At 44.0% G+C, this 27,743-nt stretch overlaps 2 protein-coding genes across 2 annotated transcripts; both read right to left on the bottom strand.

Annotated features, from left to right (window-relative positions):
• Window positions 1–208: 208 nt before the first annotated feature.
• LOC124481240 (synaptophysin-like) lies at window positions 209–9,922 on the bottom strand. Its single transcript, XM_047041150.1, has 7 exons — window positions 9,875–9,922; window positions 8,381–8,446; window positions 3,919–4,043; window positions 3,439–3,637; window positions 3,067–3,258; window positions 2,489–2,824; window positions 209–2,298 (listed from the first exon to the last, which is right to left on the bottom strand). The coding sequence occupies exons 1-6, from the start codon at window positions 9,890–9,892 to the stop codon at window positions 2,519–2,521; spliced, it is 906 nt and encodes a 301-aa protein (XP_046897106.1). The 5' UTR covers window positions 9,893–9,922; the 3' UTR covers window positions 209–2,298; window positions 2,489–2,518.
• A 1,189-nt stretch (window positions 9,923–11,111) lies between these two features.
• On the bottom strand, window positions 11,112–26,484 carry cacna1fa (calcium channel, voltage-dependent, L type, alpha 1F subunit a). The gene is given in 46 exon segments (XM_047039329.1): window positions 11,112–11,312; window positions 11,651–12,093; window positions 12,186–12,643; window positions 12,769–13,005; window positions 13,110–13,294; window positions 13,296–13,358; window positions 13,510–13,745; window positions 13,884–13,985; window positions 14,124–14,226; window positions 15,066–15,162; window positions 15,263–15,390; window positions 15,524–15,683; window positions 16,294–16,385; window positions 16,520–16,585; window positions 16,764–16,892; window positions 17,073–17,096; window positions 17,362–17,445; window positions 17,558–17,668; window positions 17,869–18,027; window positions 18,140–18,341; window positions 18,495–18,641; window positions 18,761–18,813; window positions 18,908–19,015; window positions 19,150–19,237; window positions 19,364–19,470; window positions 19,584–19,643; window positions 19,884–20,013; window positions 20,126–20,222; window positions 20,307–20,364; window positions 20,500–20,563; window positions 20,676–20,748; window positions 20,930–21,050; window positions 21,142–21,349; window positions 21,521–21,746; window positions 21,903–22,063; window positions 22,190–22,216; window positions 22,330–22,396; window positions 22,485–22,550; window positions 22,733–22,875; window positions 22,992–23,095; window positions 23,206–23,402; window positions 23,592–23,744; window positions 23,883–24,028; window positions 24,143–24,282; window positions 26,174–26,279; window positions 26,384–26,484. Coding segments are annotated over 46 exon segments (6,231 nt in total).
• Window positions 26,485–27,743: the final 1,259 nt, after the last annotated feature.

The following is a 27,743-nucleotide window of genomic DNA, read 5'->3' as shown; positions in this document are numbered from 1 at the left end:
GGTGAATATAAATAGAACGTTGTAAAACATCCGGTCAATGTATGATAAAGCTAGCACTTGATTTACACTTTTTATAGAATGCCATCATGTGGTAGAAACATAAAATTGCACGCAAGTTGTTGCTAAATCAATGGCACACAGGTTCTGATACTATGACAGTATTCTGCAGAATTTTAAAGATGCACATAAAACATTTAATCTTCAACAGAATAATTTCAAGTTTATTTCATTTTGTTTCACATGGATTCCATAGAATAAGAATACAGTAGAATTCTGGAGAATCTTGTTCATACTTTTAATCATTTTCATAAATACTAATAAGAATACACAATACACACAGCACTATCCAAAGGCGTAGAGAGTATCACAAGACATCATTCACCACTAACAACATACTGAGTATATTTCATTTGAGCATATTTATAAGAGCTAAAGTGAGAGAAAGACAGAGACAGAAAGCAGTGGAGAGAGAGAGAGATTTTTACCACAGAGGAAGAAAAAAAAGTGAGGTGCCTCTACACCACCTGATTCAAAGAACCCTGATAAAAAATGAATCAATCCAATGGATCACAGATGGAACACATGATGAGCACTGTGGACGTAAGACCCCAATCAAAAAAAAAAATTGGCAATACATTTGACTTCTACCCAAACCAACGATTGGCAGTAAAACAGGTATACTTGAAATTATATGATTTTAGCACCTGTATTCTATGTTTTGTGTAAAATGTAGTAGTGCTCCTATATGCTGTACAGTAACCTTACAATGGCCAAACATGTTATTATATAACAATATAACTTTAGCAAGTCTTAGTTCTCTGTTTTCTTCAGGGCTGTTTTTGGACAAGAAGTGAGACATGCATAAACACCTTTGTAAAGGGGCATGAGAGGAGAGGTGTGTATGTGCAGACATTTTCCAGACATTTTCCAGGGAGATATTTTTCAGAGCACTTTAGTAAACACTGTGTTTGTTTCCTATGTATGGCCCTGATATTTTGCCCCATTAGTTTCCATCGTACCTAGAATGTGATTATGACTTAGCTTGGCTGTATATCAGACTGTAGATTGATGATTTAAAAACTACAGGACTCTGACTCATTCATGGACCACATAAAAGGCACCATCAGAACAAGTCAATGTTTGATAATGAAATCGAATCTGTCTGATGCAAATGTCTGATGAGAAAGGGTACACTTAAAATCTTCACAAACAAATGCCCCTAAACTGTTTCTGACTTCCCTGCTTTACATTGGTAGTGCACTACAGCATTTTTTAGAACAACCTAGTATCAGCCAATTCTAGATGCTACCATGCTAACTGCTTTTCAAAATCTTAATGCAAATTAACCTTTTAAATCTCAGCGTTTTTATATTTCTGTGTAGCATGAGAGTAGTTCAGTCATTGCTGAAAAGTAATATTTCTTTTGAGAGAAAAAAAGGAAAATCTGAAATGTAATCTTCCCTACCAAAACATTACCCACTTCTTCATACATCACTTTAAGATGCTATCACATCACTTTTCTCTCTACGTCCTCCTTTTTGCTTTCTTTTTTGCTTTAAACTTCATCCATCCTCTCATCAGCAACCGTCATCCCTATGAAGTCCCCTCCAACTCACTCAGTAATTTTGAACAAATACAAAAGCACAATGACAAAATAACAAAGATGTCCCTCTGTTGTGAAAAGAATAAATACAAATATTTTGGAATGAGTCATACATAAAAAGGTAACACAAACAAACATGAGAAACAACAAGAGGGTTGAACTATGTGAGCTCCTAAACAGAACTGAAGTAAATGCAATTGAATAACTCTGTGCTCAACATTTGTTGTATAACAACTAATATGGAGTGCACAATTATTCAACTGTGTACATATAGGAATATATCCATATGTCCATATTTACACAGCACAGACAAATACATTCTCCCAAATTAATATTACTACCATTATTTTCAGAAATGTATGTCTTAGTCCCTTATATCTGAATTGTTTTTCCATAAATGTTTTGGTAATGTATTCCAGTTTTTCTCGTATAACCAAACGGACAATCCCCTGTTGTCTTCTACAGTTAAATACATCACGAGAATAAACAGCATGTTACAGTTAGGACCCAAGTTCCCTCTCATCCCATAACCCTATCCTAATATAGTTCCCTTTCCCCAAACTCTACCTTTCTCTATCCCTCCATCCCTTCCTCCCTCCCTCCTCTTGTCAACTCACAGATGCACAAAGACAAACAGAGGAGTGTGGATTTGTAGGTGGTGGTCAGGCACCACACTTCAATATCACAAGGTTACCCTAGAGAGAAAGAGAGAGTAAGAGACAGAGAGAGAGAGAGAGAGAGAGAGAGAGAGAGAGAGAGAGAGAAAGTGAGAGAAAGAGAGAGAAAGAGAAGAAGACAAAGAGAAAGCGAAAAACATGAATAACTTGATGCATCAATGCAGTGCCTGTTGAAAGCCATCATGGCATACTCTCACTAAGGACTCACCAGCCAGAAGCTGTCCTTCAGTGGACAAGCTCACATCTGATTGGCGAAGGAGGTGGGGCCACCCTGTTGCTCATAACCTCCCTGGTTGTAGTCTCCGCCCTCGTAGCCTCCCTGCTGGCCGTACTCGGGCTGGTAGCCTCCCTGGGAGCCAGCATAGGGGTCCTGTTGCACATAGCCCTCCTGGCCATACCCTGGCTGGGCAAAGGAGTCAGGCGCAGGCTGCTTCTCCTGGGAAGGCTGGGCATATGTGCCGGCGAAGGCTCCCAGCCAGCCAGTCTCCTTGAACACAAACCACAGGTTTCCTCCCCACAGGATCAAGTTAATAAATCCAAAGGCCTGTGGAATGGCAGCAGGGGGTTAGGGAGTGGGAGTGCATAAAGTACAAAGGTTCAAGCAGTCTTCAGGTAAACAAACTATGCACCAAGTTGTGACTATAATCATTTCAAGAAGGGAATGGACTATTTATCGTAGCAACAGCTTTTTAAGGTAATGGAAACACTTAATCGCTGTTGTTTCACGTGTTGTGCACACAGCTTGTATCAGACGTTCAGTGGGATGAGTCCAGAGAGGTACTGTACCACAGAAGTGTTGAGGCCTGAGACTTTGGGGTCATGGACCTCACGGCAGCGGTTCTCCTCTTCGTCACAAGCGGTAATGAGAGTAATGACTCTGTCTGGGTCCGTGGCTGTCTTCACGTCTGACAAGCCCTTGGCCCAGGCAGCCGAGCTCACCAGCCACATGAAGGTGAACACAGCCGTCACCACAAAGTCCTGAGGATCAGCAAGGCAAATCACCGTGAGGATTCTCTTCATCACCGTCATTATCACCATTATGATATTCATGGGCTAATGATGCATAGAAGACATCGTCAGTGTGTGTAATGTGATGTGGTATGACGGTATTGTGCACAGTACAGTAAGGTAAAGGACAGGAGAGAAATCCCAACTCACAATCTGGGCGCCCTTGTTGTTTTCACGGTATTTCTCCAAGACAAAAATGTATGCGAAGAGGGCTACCATGGAGTACAGGAAGGAGAAGACACCGATGGTGACAAAGAACTCGGCCGACGAGGAGTAGTCCCCGACAAGGAACAGACGCTCAGGGTTCCCCCCCTTACAGGTCGGGGCGTCAAAATACACCTGATGGAGCCTGGCCCGGGACAGAGGAAGAGTGACAGCAAAGTGGGGAGAACAAGAGGGGGTGGGGGTGGGGTTGCAGGGTGTAGAGGAATACAGAGAGAGAGACAGAGAGAGACAGAGAGAGAGAAAGAGAGAGAGACAGAGGGAAAGAGGGAAAGAGAGGTGAAATGGAGAAATACAGAAATGAAGAAATGTGATGTGAACATTGGTTATAGTGGTGTCCCATGTATGTGAGAGAACATTGGAGAACAAAGCTGCTTTACTACAAAGGCAGGAAAAGAAAATACTGACCTGAATGGATACTCAAATTCTACTTCAATACCAAGGTCACTCTCTGAGCGGTTTTTACACTCCACACTCATCTTGAACATGCCAGAGTAGCTGCCACATGTTGAGAAAGCAAAGATAGCGAAGATCTGAAAGTAACAGAGGAAGTTGGAAAAGGGCGTTAATAAAATAACAAGTTGAGATTACATCTCAAGATTGTATTATGAAACTGTTTGGTGACCTTTGAGGAAGTTGATCTTCAGCATGCATTGCAGCTTATACCGACAGGTTACAGAGTTGCTGCACCTGTTGCTATGGTTACTCCGACAACTTTTATTATAATGTGAAGAACACACTAGAAATGTACACACAACCATGTTATCGTTGCTGGTGCTGGGGTGGTTCCATTACTTTGTAGCCTTTACTGTTTATAGCCTTTAATTACTGCCCACTCCCACTGTGTATCACACCTGAGCTGTGAGCACACAAACAAGCTTGCTTACGCTCTCTCTTACTCACACATTCTCACACGTAGAAGATTAGTCAGTCAGACTATTTTTACCACACCCTCCCTTCCCGGTAGACTAGATCCGATTGGATGGAAAATCCGGCTATTAATCTGAGGTTCTCCACCATCTGTCACTAAACACAGCTACACTGAGCTGACCGTACACCCGGCATTCTCTTCCTTTATTTCTCTCTCTCTCTCCCTCTCTCTCTCTCTCTCTCTCTCTCTCCTCTCTCTCTCTCTCTCTCTCTCTCTCTCTCTCTCTCTCTCTCTCTCTCTCTCTCTCTCTCTGTCTCTCTCTCGCTCTCTCTTTCTCTCTCTCTCTCTCTCTCTCTCTCTCTCTCTCTCTCTCTCTCTTTCTCTCTCTCTCTCTGTCTCTCTCTCTCTCGCTCTCTCTCTCTCGCTCTCTCTCTCTCTCTGTCACACACAGATCTACACATGCACACTGTACACAGGTGTAAATGCACCCACAGCATAAGCATTCAACCACTATTTCCATTGGTAGTCCACCTGTACAAACATAATACATTCATCTAGTTACTGTAATCTGCTGTTGTAAAGTTCCAGTATACAATTTACAAACATAATTGTAACTTGGCTATAGAAAGCTAATTCATAATTCTATACAGCTTTTTCCATCTTCTCTCAATGAAACTAAACTTCTGATAACTATCATATCTTATGTCTATCTCCTCTGCTCAACATGACCACACCTCCACTGCATCCGATGACTAAAGGTCATTATCTGGTGTTAAGAATGAGCAGTGTGTGTGTGTCAGTGTGTGTATATGTGTGAGTAGGTGTGTAGTGTTCATGGCAGAAGAGGTGTAGCAATCATCCTGACAAGACATTCCAGTGAAAGGAGAAAAAAAGGGGAGAGTCTCTCAGAGGATTCATCTGTACAATGATGAGTTGGAGACTGTGCTTGTTCAAACCAAGGCTAAACCAAGCCTTGCACAAAAGTCATTGAATACACCCCACCCATACACAATTCGATCTATGTATTGTAGGGTTATAACTGTATGCATTATATAATGCAGGGGTATAAAGGATTACAAGCAGCACAAACATTTCTGAGGCTTAGTTGTATGCAATCTCTGTACATCTTTCATTCTGATTACATCCGATTCAGATCTTATGAGTTCCCTATCATTTTGTAAACAACAATTGGATTGGCGAATTATTCTCCTGATCACCTGATGATCTGGTGTGACAATTCCAGTGTTAAGTGAAATGAAGACATACACATGATCACCATTCCAGTGCTTCTAAGGGAGGGGTTGTTGGAGAAGGAAAGAGCTGAGTGCAGGGGACAGAATGAACGGAGAGACGCACAGGAGGGAGAGATGGATGGGTAGGCAGGCTGAGAAAAGACATGGCTGCACACAGAGTGTCAGGTGCCATGGTAACGCTATTGGCAACATTACACATTGAGGGTGGGTGGCAGGGAGGGTGGAGGGGGGAGGGCCACAGGGCGGTTTCTACTGTCACTGATGCAATGTTGCATTGCTGGCAAACACTCTCACACACACACACACACACACACAAAGTACACACCAAATACCACAGTACCACAGCATTGACCAACTAAGGACTAAGGACAAGCATATCATAAATCACTGACCACTCAAACAAGTAAGCCAAATGAGAGCTAAATATCCTCCATATTTGCAGGCAGCAGTGTAGGGTAAAGACAAACAAAAAGCTTCTCATCTTGAATAAACTTAGCTTTGGGCGAGAGATTGTTTAGGTAGACACTACAGCCTCAGTTTGGTTAAGGGATTACTCAATGTCTACCATCATCCATCAAAAACAGGCTTCATCAGCACAGTTCCCAAAAAGAGAGAACAACCATTACATGACTCATGCTCACTCACATGCTCTCTCTCTCACAAACATCCCCATTCCCTTTCCCTCTCTAATACACACACAGACACACACACACATACATCATTATTGAATAAAGGCACACAAGTTCATTATGCTCAAATGCAAAACAGAACAGTGTATCTGAAGTAACACAAAGACGCATGCTAGCATGTATAACTTCCATTTACAGGTCCTCTGTCTTGTTTTTCCATGGAGGGATTTTCCCTGGACCTCCTGGACCTCCTCTTTTTAATGGATTAATAATTCAAACCAATAACATCCATGTGACCTTCAAATCCATCAGACTCTCTGGCTTTTAGAGGACAACTGGGTGTCTATTATCTTGTGGTCTATGATGTGTGGTAACATTGAGTGGGACTAAGTCAAACATAAATGGAATTATACAGCTATATGACTTACTAAATTACTGTGAGGTTAGCTGTAAATGTAAACACATTCTGCACAACAAATACAGCTGGATACACACTGCCTGCTTTCACCTTGTTTGCAAAAACGCCAATTCAGTACCACAGGACCATGACCACATGACAACATAACAACTGCAGGTCAGAAGGGATGTGCAGATGTATCAGCATGAACCACATGAAGAACTATTTATACTGGAACGTGTAAAATGCTGACTTGCATTTAGGATGTGCACAATTGTTCTGTTTGAGAGAAAAGATGCATTATGACCTACCGAGGCAGTAATGTGATGTTGAAGACTTGTACAGCTCCAGGCAAGGACTACAGTGTCATGTTGTTGAGTGTTTCCTCTCAGCTACTTGTAAGCTGACTACTCTGTTCAGAGTCACATGCTTCCATGGACCAATGGGATGTTATTTCGTTTTTTACAGTACGCTGGAGTTGCTTTTTGAATTGGCCCTTTTAGAAGATATAATGTCCATGTTTGCTGGATCGCCCTAGATGCTGGATATATTTTTGTCTAGAATACTAAAGCTCACTTAATAACACTAGACATAATTCAGTGTAAAACACTATAGACATAAGACAAGAGATGTCAAAAACGGTCAATATTTAATCCAAGTCACTAGATATTAAAATAACAGTTCAAACCTGACAAACTTGGCATGACAATTTGCGTGCACAAAAATATGACTGGCCAAAAGCGACAGAACATCTTTGCAAAGGAAATTTATATTGACATCAATTAGGTCCAAGTTCCATTTGGTTCAATTTGGTCAAATTTAGAGTCAAGCTGGGTGGTATGCCAACTATAGAATAACCTTCACTGTATCTAGTCCATACAATCTAATGTTGACAAGTGACAGGCAACAAAGAAAGGCGTTAATGCATTCAATAAACAGATAAAAGGACTTGAAGCCTTCCTGTTTCTGATGATTCTGCTCAACAACACGTTAATCATTTGAAACTCTAGTGGAGTAATGACAGCAAAGCAGCAAGTAGAATGATGGGGCTGTGTCACCACCTAACGGTGCGTGTCCACTACAGCGGAGCGGAGCGTCGGGTTCCAATCCATTTTCAATGAAAATGCGGGCGTGTTGACGCTGGTGTAGGGGCATTGTGGGAGCGTACGCGAGCGTCAACGCCCGGTTTCATTGAAAATGGATTGGAAGCCGAAGCTCCGCGCCGCTCCGCTCCGCTGTAGTGGACACGCACGGCTTCATGAGCGTTTGTAAACGCTTGGCAAAAGAATGACGTAGTATGACACTTTCCGGTGTCATTAGGTACGTTCGACTTCATGCAGCGCTGGCATCGCCTGCAGCCGCCTGCAGCCCGGCTGACTTGAAGCAGCCAATCGGATTCTCAGGTTCAAGGCAGCCGGCTGCAGCCGTCTGTCGGCGCCGCCGTCGCTGCATTAAGTCGAATATACCTATTATCAGGACATGACATTCAAACAATATAGTTTCTCAATCCCAACTATATACTTGCATTCATACTGTTTAGAACCATCACTAACAGCCAATTATTTTATAAGACATTGACGATTTGGGCATATATGAAGCACTTTAAGCATCGTCTCTATCTTGGTACACATTGGCACCCTAGCACGCATGCGCATGAAAAGGAGCGCTCAACGGGGACGGCACTCACCGTTATACAGAATAAAATATTCGGAATACTTACCCATTGTAGGGCCTTTATGAATCCCAACGGCTGCTTCACTATAGTGAACTGCCCGGTAGCCACCAACTGTCAAAATAGTAATTAATCGTCAAACCGACATAATGTGTAACGTCAAGGTAGTTTAGCTAAACATATAAATGCTGTCCCATAGTCTCTAACGTGGGCTACTACTACTACTCGGTAGGCTTCCGCAGTACTAGGCTACTTATCCTTAAAAGTTGTCAGCATGTTGCCAACACACTTGCCCTTAACATTTGGATTTGATTACTTCCATGTATAATTAAGTATTGCTAAAATGTTGTTTTGCAATTGACTTGAAGCGTGACTTGGTCAGGTGACAAAGGCCTGATAGGGGACATATAAAAGAGACAAGCAGAGAGAGAGAGAGAGAGAGAGAGAGAGAGAGAGAGAGAGAGAGAGAGAGAGAGAGAGAGAGAGAGAGGGAGAGAGAGAGAGGAAGAGCGACTTTGCAAGCATTAGAATTAGATAAAGCTGCTTATCCCTCTGTTTTCACTGTATTCAGTCGACAACACCCTGCTTACATTTTGAGGACTAGGCCTATTTCACATCACCTGCATATTCTATAAAAACAACGCTGTGCAGGTGAATGCGGCAATGAAGGAACTGATGCGTCAATAAAAATATACGCACTTGTATTCACCTCCGAGATCAGAGCGTAAAAAACAGTAATGTCTGCTCACATTTTGACATAAATGAATCACCGCCATTGTCAACTCTGGAGAGGTGACGCACGACGTCTATATTGCGAAATTAATGATTCGGGTCTCTTTTGCGCGCTCTCCTCCCACCCTCCTTGAAACGATCTGATGGCCTGCACTCCGACAAAACCAACCAGTATATACATCTTTCACCTCTCAACGAGACCGTTGTGTTTATTTCCTAAATGGATCCAATTGAAAAGCCTATTGTGTTTTGGAGTAGCGATTAAAAAAATATTGTAGCCGACCGCAAGTAGCCAAACATAGATGGGCCTTAAATATTCCGAAGCAGTTCTGTCCTTAACTGTTCAATATGAACAGTTAAGGATCTGTCCTTAACTGTTCAATACTCAATATGCTTAAACATGAAATATAAATGTCATACTATGGAATGCATCCTCAACTCATGGTCTTGAAATGATTTGGTGCAAGCATTTGTGAACATTTAGACTATGGACGGCCAATCGCTCAATCACATGAACATGCATGGTGCAAATTGGTTAAATCTCCTCCATCTCTATCTATAGAGCCTATATTGCAGTGTATAATTGACAAATCGTGTAGTCTACTCGAGAACCCCGGAAAGCACCGCAATAGTCAGCTGCTCAACTGCTTTAGAATTACATCCTACAGCAGTTTAACGTTCTTTAAACGCTATTGGTTTCCCCTAGGTACACACTTAAATAGGCCTAATTCACACATTTTCCTTTATAAAGGACGGATTCAGCATGCACATTAATACATTTTGGTCCACTGATTTATTTCATGTCCTTACCTGGTTCACAACGTCCATCTTGGCCGCTTACTTGTCTGTAAGAGGATCAGAGTCGAGGCGGGAGGTTGTTGTTACATATGGAACAGCCAACAGGGGGAATAGACACAAGATGGGAATAGCTGTATTACGTCAAGAGCTGGTTGAGGGCATTTGGAGCGTAAGGACGTCAGTGAAGGCATTGGACAGAGTAATGACGAGGTCGACTCCCAGTCCAATCATAGAGCAGCATTAGGGAACTACAGTTTTTTCCTGGGGGAATAACAGGGAGACTTCATTAATGTGTGCAATGCACATCTCTTACCGATGACTGTACTCGTAGATCAAGCCAATAGAAAAAGATTAGAGGGTGGGTGTGTATTTTGCATTGGCCTATATGTTCGTTTTTAATATTGTAATTATTAGACGCAGCTATTTAGTTTGACTCCATATCTCCATAAAATTGCATGTAAAAACGTTCAAACTCCTTGTGAAAACACATCACTCCATGTCACCATCAAAATGCGATACCTACTGGAGCCCATACTGTATATGCCACAAAATATTGTCTCTGTAATTAAAAATGTATTACTAAATACAGTCAATGAAAACAGCTGTTCTTCAACTGGTGATGCATTGATGTTGTTTGAGTTGTTTCTTCATGAAATTAGGCATTAAGCAACAAAAATTCAGGCAACAGATCTGTATTACACTTCCTGTCTCTCTAAATGTAATTTCTGTTTCTTGGCAAATAACATGAAAGCCTTGAGAAAAACATACTTTATTGCATACACAGTAATAACTTAAGTCTTTATGTAACAGCAAAACCAATCTTTAATTTAAACATCTATAATTTTCAAGTTTATGTTCTTCTTGTTCTGACCATACAAAAGATGCATACTTTTTAAGCTTCATAGGGCATATACTTTCGAAATGAGACATCAATTTCAAGTGTTTATAAATGGACTGTACCAGAAGAAACTGTACAATGTATCAATGCTTTACATCAGTACAATGCAAAAATCCCACTTTTGAAAATATCAAATGATACTTGATGACAATGTGCACAGGACTGTAATTATATTCGGCAGGCTACAGTACATTTTTTAGCACTCTTACAAGAAACCATGTGAGTCTAAAGAGCCTCAGCAGTATATGCAATGTCAAATACACTATGTTTTTATCTGGCTCTGTATCCAATCTCATTAGGTGTAAAATGACCAACTTTCTTTTCGCATCCCCACTTCTTCTAGTCTCTGTTTTAGTAGGAAATCATCATTTCATCCGCCAGCTGCTCCTCAAGGCGTCCTATGGCCTGGCTCGCTCCTCGGGTGATCAGGTCTGTGGCAGCATTCTCCATCTCATCAATGGTCATGTGACAGGCCTCAGCTATCTCCCGCTTGGCAAAGTTCACAAACTTGGGATCCCTGGCATAGAGGCCTAAGCCCTCTGATATCAAGATCTGAGAAGAGGAGGTATTGATAAGTGTCACACCAGCAGTATGAGTGTCTGCTCAATATTATTGAACCCTACACTGAAGATCATTTACTCATCAGCTACAATACATTTGTATTTCTGAGCATTATTGCACCCTGAATTACAGAGGAAGACCGAGCAGGTAACACACATTCACATAGACATAGGCTGTTCAAGTAGAAGTGTGTTTCAAACAGTACTCAAATGGTAAAAAATAATGTTATCATATCTAACCATGAAATAAGACCTGATCCTAGACCAAAACTGAGGCCCAAACGTTATGTTACTCAGGCAGTGACACCAATGACAACAATCACCACTCACCGACTCAACCAGGCTGTCTGCGCTGCCTTTCTCCACATAACTTTGGCTAATGGCCGGCGTCCGCACACCGCTGTAGGTCCTGGCCTGCGATGGGGGCCTGGTACCAGCCTGGGCACCAGGATACCAACCAGGCCGGGCACTTGCTGGCAGGCTGGTGATGTTGCTGGAGCTGTCGCCCCACATGGCCTGCTGGGAACTTTCGGCCCCATCCACTACGATCATAGGGGTGTAGAGCAGCCTCCCTCGCCGACCAGCCCCCCCAGATATGCTGGGGGCAGTGGTGCCTGCTGTTGTGTTATTGGCCCAGGAAGACGAGGACAGGGAGGACACGCTGCTACGGCGAGAGTCTAAGCGAGAGTTCCCCTGGTAGGTGCCTGGGACGGGGATCTCATCCATGCTGGTCTGCGGCCTTAGACACTGGAGGTTGAAGGCAGGTTTCAGACCTGCAAGAGAATCAACATTTGGTGAATGAGGCCTGCCGTTAACAGTTGATGGGATGGGGTGAAGAAGTTTTTTTGTAATCCGCTTATCTCACCTGAAGGAGTGGCAGGTAGGAGACGTCTTCGGACAAATTGCATTCCATTACCGATTCCATTGTAGCCATTGCCTGTGCCGTCGTTTCCGGTACTGCCATTTCCGGTACTGCCATTTCCGGTGTAGCCGCTGACTATGCTGCCGTTTCCATTGTAGCCGTCCCCATTGTAGCCATTCCCATTGTATCCGTTTCCAGTATAGCCACTGATGCTACTAGTGATGCTAGCTGCATACGTGCTGTTACCATTGATGCTGTTGTTGCCATTGTATCCATTAACAGTTAAGCTATTTCCATTGTGATTCCCATACGGTGCACCGCCTGCAGTCCCATTGGTGCCGTTGGGGGCTGGGCTCTGTTCGTATTGTGTCTCCGGTGGTACAGGGGAGGGGAGTACAGGGGTATAGGGTACAGGGGTGGAGGGTACAGGGGTTGGCTCAGGGACCTCCTGATACACATACCTAAATGGGAAGAAACAAGCTCATGTAACATATTTCCATATGTGCTTTTTGAGTATTGACATGAACACACAGCTTTTGAGTTCCGTTTAGGAGGATTGGTATATATTTTGTGAAGTTTGTCTCACCCTCCTTGGGACTCTGTGGTCTGTGCGGCCTCCTGACCACTGTAGTATGTCTGCTCTGACGTGTAGGTTTCACCTCCTCCTCCTGCTTCACCATTTCCCGTATCAACCACCTGTACTTCGGATATCACTACTGCCACTGCTGCTCCTCCTCCCTCGACTCCTCCACCTGTCTCCACCATTGGCTCTGGAGGCACCCAGGTAGGCTCTGGAGGGTACATTTCTTGAACTGAGTCCATCCTATTTGAGCAGAACAAAACAATATTATGAAAAAGCAAGGAAATTAACTCGAAAATATAGAGGGTGAATATGCATAATTTTCACACACAGTCACACATACACACCTGTTAGGGACAGGATCAGATCTCTGGGGCTGCTCCACAACAACGTTGAAATTTGACACCTGGGACTCTGGTCTCTGGTCCTCAGACATGCCCATCACCTGCTCTGTGATCACCTCGTCAATTACCTCCTTGGGCTCAGGCTCGATGAACACACTAACCTCCTCCATCTCATGTGGGGGCATGGGGGGTGGCGGCAGGGGTCATGGTAACAGAGGTGCCAGGCTCTCCACCATCAAAAACGTTGTCATTCTAGATCCGGAATGAGCCCGAATAAAAACCACAGAGTTCACGCAATAGTTAGCACTTAATATGATCGCAATCATTTGATACGTTTCAGATGACAAAGCTCTTTCCGTAGTAATCGGATGGACAGTTAAAAGTCTACGAAAGCTCTTCTCACCCTCAAAAACTCTTCATCCACCTCTCCTTCAAACCCTTCTTCATCCTCCAGGTCACAGACCATGGCCAGGCGCATCTCAGGAGCCAGGTCCTGCAGCGTGCGCAGGCCCGCCTGCAGAGCAGCAGATTTGTCCTTCCCCTTCTTCTTCCTCTCCCTCTCCTTCCTCCTGCGGAACTTTTTGAAGTAGTCCTGGATAAGGAAGCTGGCATAGAACTTCCCACATGTCACCTCGTCCCCTGAACAAGAGAGAGAGGTGTGAGGAAATCAGAATAAAGTGAGAGAGGACAACAAATAGAAGAATGGAGGATGAATACAAAAATATCTTCAGAAGGCCTCGGATCTGCGTGGTGAAAGTTGTAAGTGCTGAGGTTTACCTCTAGGGGGTGGGATGACTTCATCCAGGAGCTTGGGCTTAGTGCGCTTCCATATCTTCTTAATAACTGCCTTTAACTCCTCGTTCTCTTGATCAATAGGCCCTAGTCGAGAGATTAAGGTTCAGGAGTCACATAGGTGGCTGGTTTTAATGGACTGTGGAATCTGTTGTGTTATGTGTGTGTGTTTGTGTGTGAAAGCTGGGGTTGTGGGGTTATTGCCTTGCGTGCTAAGGGGCTAACCTTCAGTCTTGATCTTGAGTGAGGTCCGGACAAGGGCAAACAGAGTGGCGTTGAAGGTGACTGTCCCGTCACTATGTAGTGGCACGTTCATAGCAACAAGCCTCTGACGGAACAAGCAGATGAGATGATAATGAGAGAGGAAGGAAGGAAAGAGAAAAAGGGGGCATGGGGGCTCCTAATTGGATTGGCAGAGGGAAGACGAGGACAGACAGGCCAGACTGAAGGAGGAAATAGGACTGCCAGGGTGAATTTGTCAGGTGCTCACATAAGAAAACCAAGAGTGACTATGGGAGATAGTGTTCATCTGACCGTATGTGCTGCAGATTTTGGGTGGAAGACATATGTGTGACAGTCAGGTCCCCCTGCCTCAGAATATTATCACCAGAGTACTAAGAGGGCACGCCATCTCTCACACCTACACACTGTAAGAGTAATCAGTCCACTACCCTACTTCAGTACTCAGTGTTTTTAAGCTAGTCACTCCCTTCACTCCTTGCTAAGTCTTGTTGATCTCCTGCTGACCATTTCTGACAGAGATACTTCGAAATACTGACCTTGTTTTTGCCCCCAAACTTGTCTCTGCTTTACCTGGATTAATCCTAGATGCTGTGATCCCGACCTTGCCTGATCCGTGGAACCTGAGCCAGCTTTTGCCTTCATTTGACCAGTCCTCCCCTGCCAGACCTGCGCTTGTCACCTGACTAACTCTTTCAGATCTCCTCTCTTGCTCTGATTTATCTGTGTGACCTCTGCTTGCCTGACGACGCCTAATAAAACCTGCACTTGGATCCGGTACCCTCTGTCCTGGGAGTCCATTACAATATGCATGTACCACACCATGCAGTTTTTTTTTCATAATTTTTTGTATGCATTAAAATATAGATTTATCAAGTCTATTTGACTCTTTTCAAGTTAGTGGCCCTCTTGATGGGTGTGTGTTACCTTGCAGGCCACACGATGGGGACACAGCTTGCCAAAACCAAGAGGAGGTTGGATCCTGCGCAGTAAGGTGACCACATCAATGTGTTTGATTCGACCCCTGAAACAAGTTGACCAAAACAGCATGTATTAACAATCATCACTGTATACCTGGGAGTGAGTTGACTAAAGGTAAGAAAAAGAAATGAGAACAGTCTTACGTGGCTTCAGGGTCGTAGTCAGACCACACCCTCTTAAACTCGTCCAGGTGATGGGTTCCCAACACAGTCCAGTCTCTTGTTAAGTACTCAAAGTTGTCCATGATGACAGCAATAAACAAGTTAATGATCTGAGTAGAGGGACACAGACACAAAAAGACAGAACCAGTTAAAACTGAGCTCCAATTCAGGACCTGAGAGGAACATTCAGTGAACCCTATTCAGTGAAATGAGAGGGAAATGAGCCCAGGGTTGCTCTCTCACCAGGAAAGCACAGAGCATGAAGAAGCTGATGAAGTAGAGGTAGGCCAGGTTGCTGCCGCAGGTGAACTCCTCCCCAGGCTCGAAGTCTGACTCCGGGTCACAGCGCCTGCCTGGCAGGGCAGACAGCATGATCTCCTGCCACTGCTCCCCGGTGGAACACCTTAGAGAAGAGCACAGACATGAGAAAAGGAGAGGAGAGGTGAGGAGAGGTAAAAAGAGGAGAGGTGAGGAGAGTAGAGGTGAGGAGAGGTGAAGAGAGGAGAGGTGAGGAGAGGAGAATAGAGGAGAGGTGAGGAGAGGTAAAAAGAGGAGAGATGAGGAGAGTAGAGGTGAGGAGAGGTGAAGAGAGGAGAGGTGAGGAGAGGAGAATAGAGGAGAGGTGAGGAGAGGTCAAGAGAGGAGAGGTGAGGAGAGGAAAATAGAAGAGAGGTGAAGAGAGTAGAGGTGAGGAGAGGTCAAGAGAGGAGAGGTGAGGAGAGGAGAGGAGAATAGAAGAGAGGTGAAGAGAGTAGAGGTGAGGAGAGGTGAAGAGAGGAGAGGTGAGGAGAGGATAGGAGAGGTGAAGAGAGGAGAAGAGAGGAGAGGTGAAGAGAGTAGAGGTGAGGAGAGGTGAAGAGAGGAGAGGTGAGGAGAGGATAGGAGAGGTGAAGAGAGGAGAAGAGGGGAGAGGTGAGGAGAGGTAAGGAGAGGTGAAGAAAGGAGAGGTGAGGAGAGGTGAGGAGAAGTGAAGAGAGGAGAGGTGAGGAGGTGAGGAGGTGAGGAACGCCCACCTGAACAGCAGCAGGACAGACATGAAGAAGGTCTGGAAGTTGTTGTTCCTGTTAATGTGTGTGTTGTCGTCTATAGCCACTTTACCAAACGTCTGCAGGGATGGAGAGCAGAGTTCAATTTCACATACCTTGTACAAACCAGGGGCACTGTCACACCGTCACAGTGGGAATACAAGCAGAAGGTAATACAAAAAATACACGTACAGCACACAGAGATCTCACATACCTGCATACCAATCACAGCATAGATGAAAAAGATCATAGCAATCAGCAGACCAACATATGGCAAGGCCTGAGAGAAAGAGAGAGAGAGAGAGAGAGAGAGAGAGAGAGAGAGAGAGAGAGAGAGAGAGAGAGAGAGAGAGAGAGAGAGAGAGAGAGAGAGAGAGAGTGAGCGAAAGATGCACTAAGATACATATGATGCACTGTAACAAAATTATCAAGTGTAAGACATTGTAAAATATGCTGACCTGTAGGGACTTGACAAAGGTCCATAGAAGGATTCGAATACCCTCCCCTTTGCTCAGCAGCTTGACCAGTCGCATGACTCGAAATAGACGGAAGAATGTGATCGACACTTTAGAACTTTCCCCTTTGCCCTGCAAACAGATGGGCAGTAACAGAGTAATAACAGAGTTATTGTGAGAAACGAGAGAGAAAAAGAGAGAAAGAGAGAAAAAGAGAGGTGTTTAAGGACATGTTAGTGTTATATAAGAAGTGAATCTGAAAGTTACACACACAGTGTTAAAGACAAACCATTCTGTGGTTATAGCTCTTACCTCTCCATGACCTCCACCTCCACTCTGGATCCGTAAGTAGAGGAGAATTTGTAGGATGAAAGATAACACAACACACGTTATATTATTGTTGAGTCAATAATCAGAACATTTTCCTGGCCTACTACAAACAGGAGTTTCAAGAGACTTTTCACGTGGGCCTACTGTATATGTAACTATATGTAATGTTGTTGTACCGATGTTATACTTAATTTGATACACCTGGATGCTTATTTATAATTGTGTGTCTATTCAAGCTCCCTGTTTGGAATGGTAAAAATGTATAACTCACACTTAATTCAGACACTGCAATGTCCAACACACTCCCCACAACAATCAAAGCATCAAAGGAGTTCCAGGCATCCATGAAATAGTGCTGCATTCAAAAACAGGGTCAGACATAGTCAGCATCGGCACACACTTCTACCACCCAATCATGTCATGACAGAGAGGTCTGAACATTCTGAGGGGAGAAAGTTGAACCTTACAGCAGGTCTGAGGGCCAGTAGCTTGATGATCATCTCGAAGGTGAAGACAACAGTGAAGATCATGTTGAGAATGTCCATAATGGAGGTGAACAATTTAGATTGCTCATAGTGCTGGGAGGACAACATAACATGGTTTTATGTGAGCGCATGTTCACAGAATTGTATACATTTACTGTTGAAATATTTCCTGCTCTCAAAAGATGATTTAAAAGTATAAAGTTCACACTACAATAACTTCACGTGATTACATACTGTGGGTTTACTTGTATAATATTTGTGTTGAGAGTAAAGTGTGCACAACAGTCTCATACCTGCACAGCCAAAGTGAGGGTATTGAGAACAATCAGCACAAACATGATGTATTCAAACTGGCTGGAGTTGATGATCTTCCAGAACTTCAACTGAGATGGGTTTTTGGGAATGTAGATCTTTATGGGCTGAGCTTTCAGGGCGTAGTATACGCATTGTCTCTGTAGGGAAACAGTGGAGTGATGGAAGAGAACGTATTTGCTTAATTTGAAGTTGTTGTGAGACTAGGTTGTGATGTAGCTTAATCCAACTGTAAGATAGAAAAGTTCTAACTTGATTTTTGTTGAGTTCACAGTTTTTGAATTCGGATTCTCCCTGTTCACGGAAGGTGATGATGACGAAACCCACGAAGATGTTCATCATGAAGAAGGCGATGATGATGATGTAGATGATGAAGAAGATGGAGATCTCCACCCGGTAATTATAGATAGGACCGTGGTTCACAGCATTGGCATCAATAGCTTTGTACAGGAGCCTAGGAGTTGGTATGAGAGATAAAGAGACCAATCATCTCCATGTTCTGAAAACATACCTTCTCTCAATCCATTTAAGTGATTGTTTTCATCCTATCAATAACCATCTTTATCATGCTTATCTACAATTTGAACAGAATCATCATGTCACTCACTGAGGCCAGCCTTCAAACGTGGACACTGTAAATAGAGCCAGCATGCCCATGAGAACATTGTCAAAGTTGAATTCACTGTTCTCCCAGATCCTTTCTTTCACCATGGGGTGATTCATATCACCATCCTTAAACACCACAAATGTGCCCCTAAAATCACACACACACACACACACACACACACACGCACACACACACACACACACACAGTGTGAGTGATACAATAACATTGAAAAAACTAAAAAACAAAATAACGTAATGACTCATACTTGCACTCGTATGGATTATGTCTTGCTTCATCGGTACATCTATAGAATCTCCCCTGTAACAACAAATTCCTTTATATTAATTGAAAAAATTATGACAAAAGTTGCAAATAACATATTCTTTGTCATGTACGAAGTAGAACCAAGTACCTTGAAAAGCTGCACTCCAATGCAAGCGAACATGAACTGCAGAAGTGTTGTGACGATCAAGATGTTACCAATGGTGCGGATTGCCACAAACACACACTGCACGACATTCTGTTAACAGAAGAACAAACAAAACCTAATCAGTAAGATTGGTTTATTTATATATAAGTATAACAAGCTTTTGAAGTTTCAAACAACACAGAGAGCTAGACTGACAGCCGTATCAGTGCCGTATTGACTCTTACCTTGAGGCCCTTGGCTCGGTTGATGGCTCGAAGAGGCCTGAGCACTCTCAGCACTCTGAGAATCTTGACCACAGAGATGGCACTCGAACTGAAGATAACATCCCACACAGTGAGAAAGGGAATAATAGGCATCTTCTGTATAGGAACACAAGTGCTTGAAACATGCTAACGAGTCAGTCAGGAGTCAGTCCTGTACATGAGCTCCTATACTCACTGGAGGAAGAAGGAGGCGAGAGACACACTGACGACCACCAGGTCGAGCATGTTGAAAGCGTTCCTACAGAAGGACCCTGGATGCAGGAAGGCTCCATACACTGTCACCTACAGAAGACAATGGAGGGGAGAAGGAGGAGCTGTGGCTAGAGCAGTACAGACATCCTGGGTTCTGCTGATCACAGAGACTATCTAACACTGGATCCATAGTGTGGACTTACCTTCAGTACAATCTCCACTGTGAAGATCGAGGTAAAGACGTAGTCAGCATATCCTAACACCTGACAATAGGAGAAATATTAAGCATGAAATATTTAGTGTGTTCAAGTGATAATGTTAGTATGAGCATTAGAGCAGACGTGTGCTTAGACCATGAATGTAGATAAATGACAAGGTGGATGGTGGCTCTGGACAACAAGGTGATGCAACTGGATAGTTGCTATGAGTGTCAATGCTAGACAGTGAGGGTGACAGTCACTGGGTTAACAGAGAATGTGGAAGACTGGTGATGGGGGCCTTACGTTGTTCCTGAAAGAATGAGCTCTGATCGGATCCTCAGCAGCCAGTGAGATACTACCGAGGATGATGAAAACTAGGATGAGGTTGGTAAAGTAGGGGTGATGGATGAGGTTGTGACAGGCCACTCGGAGACTGAGGTGAAAGACAGCAATGTCAGGATTGGTTCGACTCAAATACTTTTTAAGAATCAGACAAAAGTATACCAGTGATGGATCTGATGATGACAGCTGTGACCACGACTGACCAGTTTCTCTTCCCCAGCAGGAAGAAGGAGCTTCCATCAGGAATGGGGACAATCTTCTCTTTAGGTGGGGAGAAGTCTGGCTTGAGGGGCACCACCCCTGAGACAGGAAGCAGACCAAGGGGGGGTCAGAGAGAGTACCACACACTGACGACCACAACAAACGCTGTGATGTCACACTTACCTTCCAGCCCCTCGATGGCTCTCAGTTCCTCGTTCTCCTCCCAGTCATCCATCTCATTCTGCAGCCACACAACAGGCAGGGGGGAACACACACAGGATCAGACACACAGGGATCCAAGCCCAGGTATCTCACCCCACGAATGAAGCAGATCGTAAACAGCACGCGGCAACCACGGAAAAGAATGGAGGCTTACCGCAGCATCTTCATCTTCTCGTTCCTCATCGTCTTCCCACTCATCATCCTCCTCTTTTTTCTCCCTGCAAGAGATGGTCATTGGCTTAGTGCTGCACAGACTGGATGGCACTTTTTCATTTTTTTGCTAGTCTCTTTTCTCTTTGTTGCTGGACTCGGGTGGTGTTTAGTACTTACTCCACCTTCTTTTTGTCTCCATCTCCAGCCAAGTTGTCTACAGCGATAGCCAAGAAGACGTTTAGCAAGATGTCTGAGCAGGGGATAAGGACCATAAATGTGACAGCATCAACTTAGTGCAGCCTCATTCAAACAGTCAACATGATGGTACTTGGATGGGTCTTTAGATCTGTATTTTATGATTAAATCACACATGAGAACAACCAACGTAAGCAGGAGTAGATTCAAATGCTTCGATGAACACAAAAGGATACAGTTGCCACAAACGAAGAGGATGACAAAGTAGACGCATACAATCATGTTTGGGAATAATGGTCCTCCATATGCCATGATGCCATCATACATGACAGCATTCCAGTCCTCCCCAGTAAGAATCTAGAGAGGATGTAGGAAGAGCCAGCTCTTAACAAATGAACAGCACAGGATTGTAAAGCATCGTAAGGAGGAACCCTGAGTTAAACAGCACCTGGAAGCAAGTAAGCAGAGCCTGAGGGAAGGAGTCAAAGGTGCTCCTCTTCATCTGAGTCTCATCAAAGTTGAATTTGCCCCCAAACAGCTGCATGCCCAGCAGTGCGAAGATGATGAGGAAGAGGAATAGGAGGAGCAGCAGGGAGCAGATAGCCTTCATGGAGTTGAGTAGCGAATTCACCAAGTTTGACAGAGCAGCCCAGTGCCTGAGCATGAGAGCGGTGACAGATCAAGGGATAGGTTATCTTCACAGCGGGGCCACGATTACAAAACCGTTGCAGAAAAAGGCCCTACTACAACTGGATAAATCCTGTTAATCTCAATAGACAACGACAGCAGTGATTGTAGGCTCTCTCCCCTTCTCCGCTATCAAGTACCGCGTCACTTTGAAGATCCTGAGCAGCCGTACGCAGCGCAGCACAGAGATACCAATGGGAGGGATGAACTCCAGCTCCACCAGCAGCGTCTCCAGGATGCCACCGCACACAACGAAGCAGTCGAAGCGGTTGAACAGGGCCATGAAGTAGATCTGCAGCCCGAAGCTGTACATCTTCATCAACATCTCCATGGTAAACAGCATCAACAGGATTTTATTCGCTCGCTCTGGTAAACAGGAAGGGCATAGGGGGGAAAAGGCTTTGAGTGCTTTGCTTTCAAATACATCAGGTTTACATTTACTCATTTAGCAGACGCTCTTATCCAGAGGTTTACACATGGAGGAAAGATGGAGTGACGGAGAGGGGGGGAGGGGAGGCTGACCCTGCACGTCGGTGAGCCATTTAGGCTGGCCGTAGTGTTCGGAGGCGCTGGCCACTGTGTTGAGGAACACCAGGATCAGCACCAGCCAGTAAAAGTTAGTGGACTTGACTGCGACACGACAGTTCTTCCTGAAGGCATGGTTCAGCTGGCACAGCTGGTCACTAGGGGAAGACAGAGTGACAGGTCACCAGGCGGGGACAGGGCGGACAGACACTTCTCACCAGCTTCGTGACAGTAGAAGTCTTTAGTCTGTTGTTTTACACTACTGTGATGTCTGAGAAGCTTACCAGAAACTGTTAGCCATCATCTTAGCCCTGTAGAGAAAACGAAACAATCAGAGCATGTCTTCAGAACATCTCATTACTGAATATTATTGATGGTGAAGACCACAGTCCCAAAATAAAATGTTTTATTTCTGACTCCTTACATGAGTGATGCGCAGAAGCCATTGTCATCATCTAGATATGCCTCAAACTCCGAGTCTGAATCTGATTCTGTAGCACACAGAGTAGAGCCACTGGTGTCAGACAAAAGGAACTAGAATGCAGAGCTTTATGGACTGGGTTAACAAACTGACCATACCTCCATCCTCATTGTGTTTGTACCAGCCAAATTTCTTCATCATCTTCTTTTTAGCAACAGCAGCACCTGAGGGAGATGCAAGCAGAAGTTTAGGGGTTTACTGGTGCATGAGTGAGTGTGTGTGTGTTTGAGTGAATGTGTGTGTGTGTGTGTTTGAGTGAGTGTGTGTGTGTGTTTAAGTGAGTGAGTGTGTGTGTCTGTGTGTGTGTTTGAGTGTGTGTGTGTGTGTGTTTAAGTGTTAAGCTCACGTTTGTTTCCATCCTCGTCTTTCTCCTCTGCCTCAATGAGCCAGTCCATGTAGCCACACATATCCTCCTCCATCTGCTTCTTCTCTTGAGCCATCTGAAGTTCTCCACGGGCCACAGCCTTCTCTCTCTCCTTGGAGAACTCTCTGAACACAAATACACACACATATACACACAATCCAAAACCAGAATGGACACGAGATAAAGGCCTTCACCGACACGTTTGGTAAAACAAAAACTCTCCTATGTTGACATCACTGACCCGCTCAACACTCCCAACACAAGGTTGAGGACGAAGAACGAGCCAAAGATAACCAGAGACACAAAGTAAACCCAGGGAAGCTCAAAGCCGATGGCGTCATTCATCTGCATTGAGAAAGAAAATAGAGACACAGGGAGAAAAGGCTTAACCTATCTGTCCCTCCAAATTTACAGAGTAAGATTGGGGAGGTTAAAAGGGAAGATGTTCCTGTTACCCAGTAGAGCACGTCAGTCCAGCCTTCCATGGTGATGCACTGGAACACAGTCAACATGGCAAAGAAGATGTTGTCAAAGTTTGTGATCCCACCGTTTGGCCCCTCCCACTTGCCCCTGCACTCAGTCCCGTTGCCGGCACACATGCGTCCGTTCCCAGCGAACGCACACGGTGTGGGATCGTCATCCACGTTCAGCTCTAGGAGAGCAGATGAAAGGGTTAGCTGTAAAACATCTGTTTTGATGGACAACTTGTACTTTCTAATAAACGGTTTGGTTCTAACTCTGAATAGGGTCTTAATCGTACATTCAATATTCAATGTCATCTACAGTACCAGTCGAAAGTTTGGACACATGGGTGTAGGTGTGACTGAGCAGATGTGCAGACCTGTGCCTGAGAAGAAGCAGGTCTTGTGCATCCTGCCGATGAAGAGCTCCAGGCCAATGATGGCGTAGATGATGATGACAAACATGACGAGCAGACCGATGTGAAGCAGGGGAACCATGGCCTTCATGATGGAGTTCAACACAATCTGCAAACCTGGAGAAACACCCACGATCCTGACATTCACTCCAATTTATATTCCATACATATATACCATAACAAAATGATAACGTTCAAAACATTCCATTCAAAAATTCACACATGCACACACACAAAGTCCATCTCCAGACTCACTAGGGACTCCAGACACCAGCCTCAGAGGTCGGAGCACCCTGAAGGCTCGGAGAGCCTTGACGTCAAGGCCTCCTGGCTTTCCTGCAGCATGGTGGGCCTCCCCAGGCTTGTGTTCTGTCATTCCCTCACCCAGCACACTTAACAACCTGAAACCATCCAACACACACACAGCCATAAACACACAAACATATATCCCGACTTAAGAACAGTGATGGTGATGACAGGGGAAAACAGGAAGCAGAGATATAGCAAAAACATACCCAACGATGACAATAACGAAATCCAGCAAGTTCCATCCGCTGCGTATGTAGGCACTGGGGTGCATGACCAAGCCGTAGGCCAGAATTTTTGTAAAAGTTTCAATGGTGAAGATGACAAGAAAGACATACTCCACTTGTTCCTGAAATCCCAGAGGTTATTAATCAGATTTGTAAAGCAGTAAGGCAGTCTGTCACTCTTGAAACTGGATAAATGAGGCATTAGCTGATCAAATAAAGAATAGTTTAAATGTCTTTAAGGAGTCAGTTTGATATAAACCTATATTTTTGTGCTTTACGATACAAGTGATGATATTGTTGGTGTACAGTTCATGTGAGGCTCAACTGAACACATTTCTGGAGCAGATTGAAACAGCTTTCTACCCTGATAACCTACTGTCGAGGACAAGCTTAAGCTGGTCACCAGAGCCTTGTCAGTCACCTTTAGCCTAATGCTGATAATCGCTAGCACCAGAGTTACTAGACTTCTACTTCAGCCTACTGTATATTTATAACTTTACTGTTAATTTAACAACAAAGACATCCAGTGCAGTCTACAAGAGGGGTAGCTGTACCTATAATCAAAATGCCAAAACGAAATGTACGGAGATCATAGAGGCTTATTTGTTGTTTTGTGTCCTTATGGATATGTGAATATGTTTATTTGGAATCTGCTCATTTATTTGGAATTATGGTGGATGGAATATTACAGTAACTTGTGACAATCCACTCTAGGTATTACCCTCCAAACTAAATCCAATATAGGGATCTACTCCCAGGAGTAGAGAGGGAGACCAGGGATCATAGGCCAACACCTCAGCATATGGTCAGTGGGGGACGGGCCAGTGTGCTGATCAGCACAGGTGTTCTCTAATGATATCACCTCCAGCTCAACGTAAACTATATAGTAGAGGACATCATTAGTGAATCACCTGCTGCTTCTACACTGGACACCTTAGTTCATTTGAATGTTGTGATCTCCATAATGCATGCCTTACAGACTGTAAACGTATAAATGTAAACGTGTCAATCTAGAGAGAGAGAGAGAGAGAGAGAGAGAGAGAGAGAGAGAGAGAGAGAGAGAGAGAGAGAGAGAGAGAGAGAGAGAGAGAGAGAGAGAGAGAGAGAGAGAGAGAGAGGTGGGGATGAAGCAGGTGGTCAGTACTTAAGTGCCATTATCTCTGACTGGCCTATATTCTGACCACAACTTTTCTTCTTTAAATCCATGATGCTTGAACCAATTAAACTCCCTATACTTCTTAGAAAATGCTGAAATGTTATTGTACCTTGTTCAAAAGACCTCCCTTTAACCATTTGCAGTAAAGATGACTAATGCTGGGTACACACCACAAGATAATTGGGCTGATTTTGGGCCGATTTCCCCCTTCAGACAATCCTAGGTAATGTCCCGACAAGCTTAGATATTGTCCCGACAATGCTAGATATGTCCCCATTATGTACAGATTATTTTATTAGATTTTCCCTTGGGGTGAGGTGTGTTAAGAGTGACCGAACCTCCTCGGAAGAACATCGGAGCCGCCAAGATCGCGAATCGTTCCCCCCACGCCCTTATGTGTGGGAAAAACCCCGAGGACAAAGACCATACACTATTGGAGCAAAACGGTTCAATCTAGGATGTTTTGTCTCTCACATTTTTTTTCTTCTTAGAAGATTCTTTTAATCTTTTAGTGTGTACCAGCATTATGACTATTCATTGTTTGTTTTCATGGCATAGTTAATGACATCTGCCTGAGCCTAGGCGGAAATCCCGTGGGGGACACGACCCCCCCATCCTGGGAAAAATATGATTTGTCCCCCCCAATAAATCACTGTAAACATAACTATGTATTAAAAAAATATTAATAATATGCAATGAAAGCGCTTTACTGATTACGGACACAATGGCACTTTTTTTTGTGTGTGTTACAGCAGTAATTTTGGTTTCCCCCTCAGGAATTGCTCTTGAGAAAATGTCATATAATTGTCCCCCCCATAGTTGATAGCAGGTTTTTGCCACTGTGCCTGAGCCCTCACCAGTTGGTGGTTGGTGGCATTGGAGTCATCATCAGGGTAAGGTTTGGTTACCCCCATGGCTACACAGTTGGCAAAGATGGCAAGTAGAATGAAGATATCGAAAGGCGTAAAGGAACTGTTAAGGATGAACACATTCAATGGCATGCCGCCCTAACACGAATAATGGTCACAGAGTAGCAAACACAAAGCAGATGAAACCTAGAAGGATATTTCCATTCCACGAGGGCCAGGGCAGCCATGCGAATGGGGTTGCTAAGGGTGAGGCAGCAGAGAGCTCTGGGGGCACGGAGAGCAGACTTGTTGGCCTGCATGGCCTTCTTGGCATTTGCTCCTCTCTTCCTGGCTCCGCCAGCCGCGGCAGGGTCTGCCTTGGCGCCGCCATCCCCGCCCGCCCCATCAAGGCCGTCTGGAGAAGAAGAAAAGGCAGACATAGACAGTCTTGATAAAGAGGGCAGGCTCTGTTTTAGGGGACAATCCTCTGTCAAAGAGGTGGCCTGCCCTTCAGCTGCCATGACTAAATGGAGTCGAGCTGTGTATTGTATACAAGTCCTTGAGTCAGTGTACTGGGTAAACTTTCACTTAGTTCTGACCTAACTTTTATTTTATCCTTTTGATCCTTTTTTATTTATTCAGGGCTCCTCTGACATCTGAATTTTTCTTCAGTAATTGATAAAGTTCTTCCTAATCTAATCAAATGTTGTGGGTTAACTCAACATGAGTCCTGTACTGGATTTGTACTGTGTGCTCTGCAATGTCTAGAGGCATATTCAAAATATTAAATGTATTGTACCCATGTATTTCAGCCCCCTAGTAGTGTATGTATTTATTTTTTAATCCCTGTGACGTTCAAATGAGTAAGAATCCCACAATAAATTAAATTTTCTTTAACATTGTATTAATTTAGCAGATACATGTGTCCAGTTTTTGCCTAATGTCTATACACTGGGCTAGTTAACACCTAGGTATGCACTGATAAGGTATTTTTTGTAAAAATATAATATATAGATAATATGATCTAAATAATCTAACTGAGTCACATTATAGGGGGTAGTTTATTAACATGTGGCCATGGTTTATAGTTGGTGGGTATTCAGCATTCTCTCCTGATAATGACAGTTTGAGACCAGGTGAGGCGCCATATTAGAAGACCAGATGTGACCTACTTCTTTACAGAGCAGCAGCACGAGATTTAACACAGTGCAACCCCAGGGTAGGACAGCCTGCACCTGTTGAATAAGGCCCTAAAGGTTTCACATGGCCCCTGTCCAAATGTGCCATTTTCTTTATAATATATTGTGATTCGGGCTAGTGTAAGTGTAACCTTTAACAACCCCTGAGTTTTACTACTAAACAATTACCCTGAGGTGTGTTTACTATGTGCCATAACTGAGAGAATACATGGGGCTATTGGTGGGATATACCTTTATTTGTAAACAAATAATGGGTTTAATGTTATTATCCATGTTGTGGTGCATTATACAGAATAATTCTCCTTCATGCCCTGTTCCTAGTTTGGACATATGATTATAGAATGTAGCTACTGATACTGTATAGTTACATCGTAATTTAT

This window comes from Hypomesus transpacificus, chromosome 18, assembly GCF_021917145.1.
Source record: "Hypomesus transpacificus isolate Combined female chromosome 18, fHypTra1, whole genome shotgun sequence".
Classification (NCBI taxonomy): domain Eukaryota; kingdom Metazoa; phylum Chordata; class Actinopteri; order Osmeriformes; family Osmeridae; genus Hypomesus; species Hypomesus transpacificus.
The sequence above is the reverse complement of the archived record's forward strand: the minus strand, read 5'-3'. Positions and strand labels throughout refer to the sequence as shown.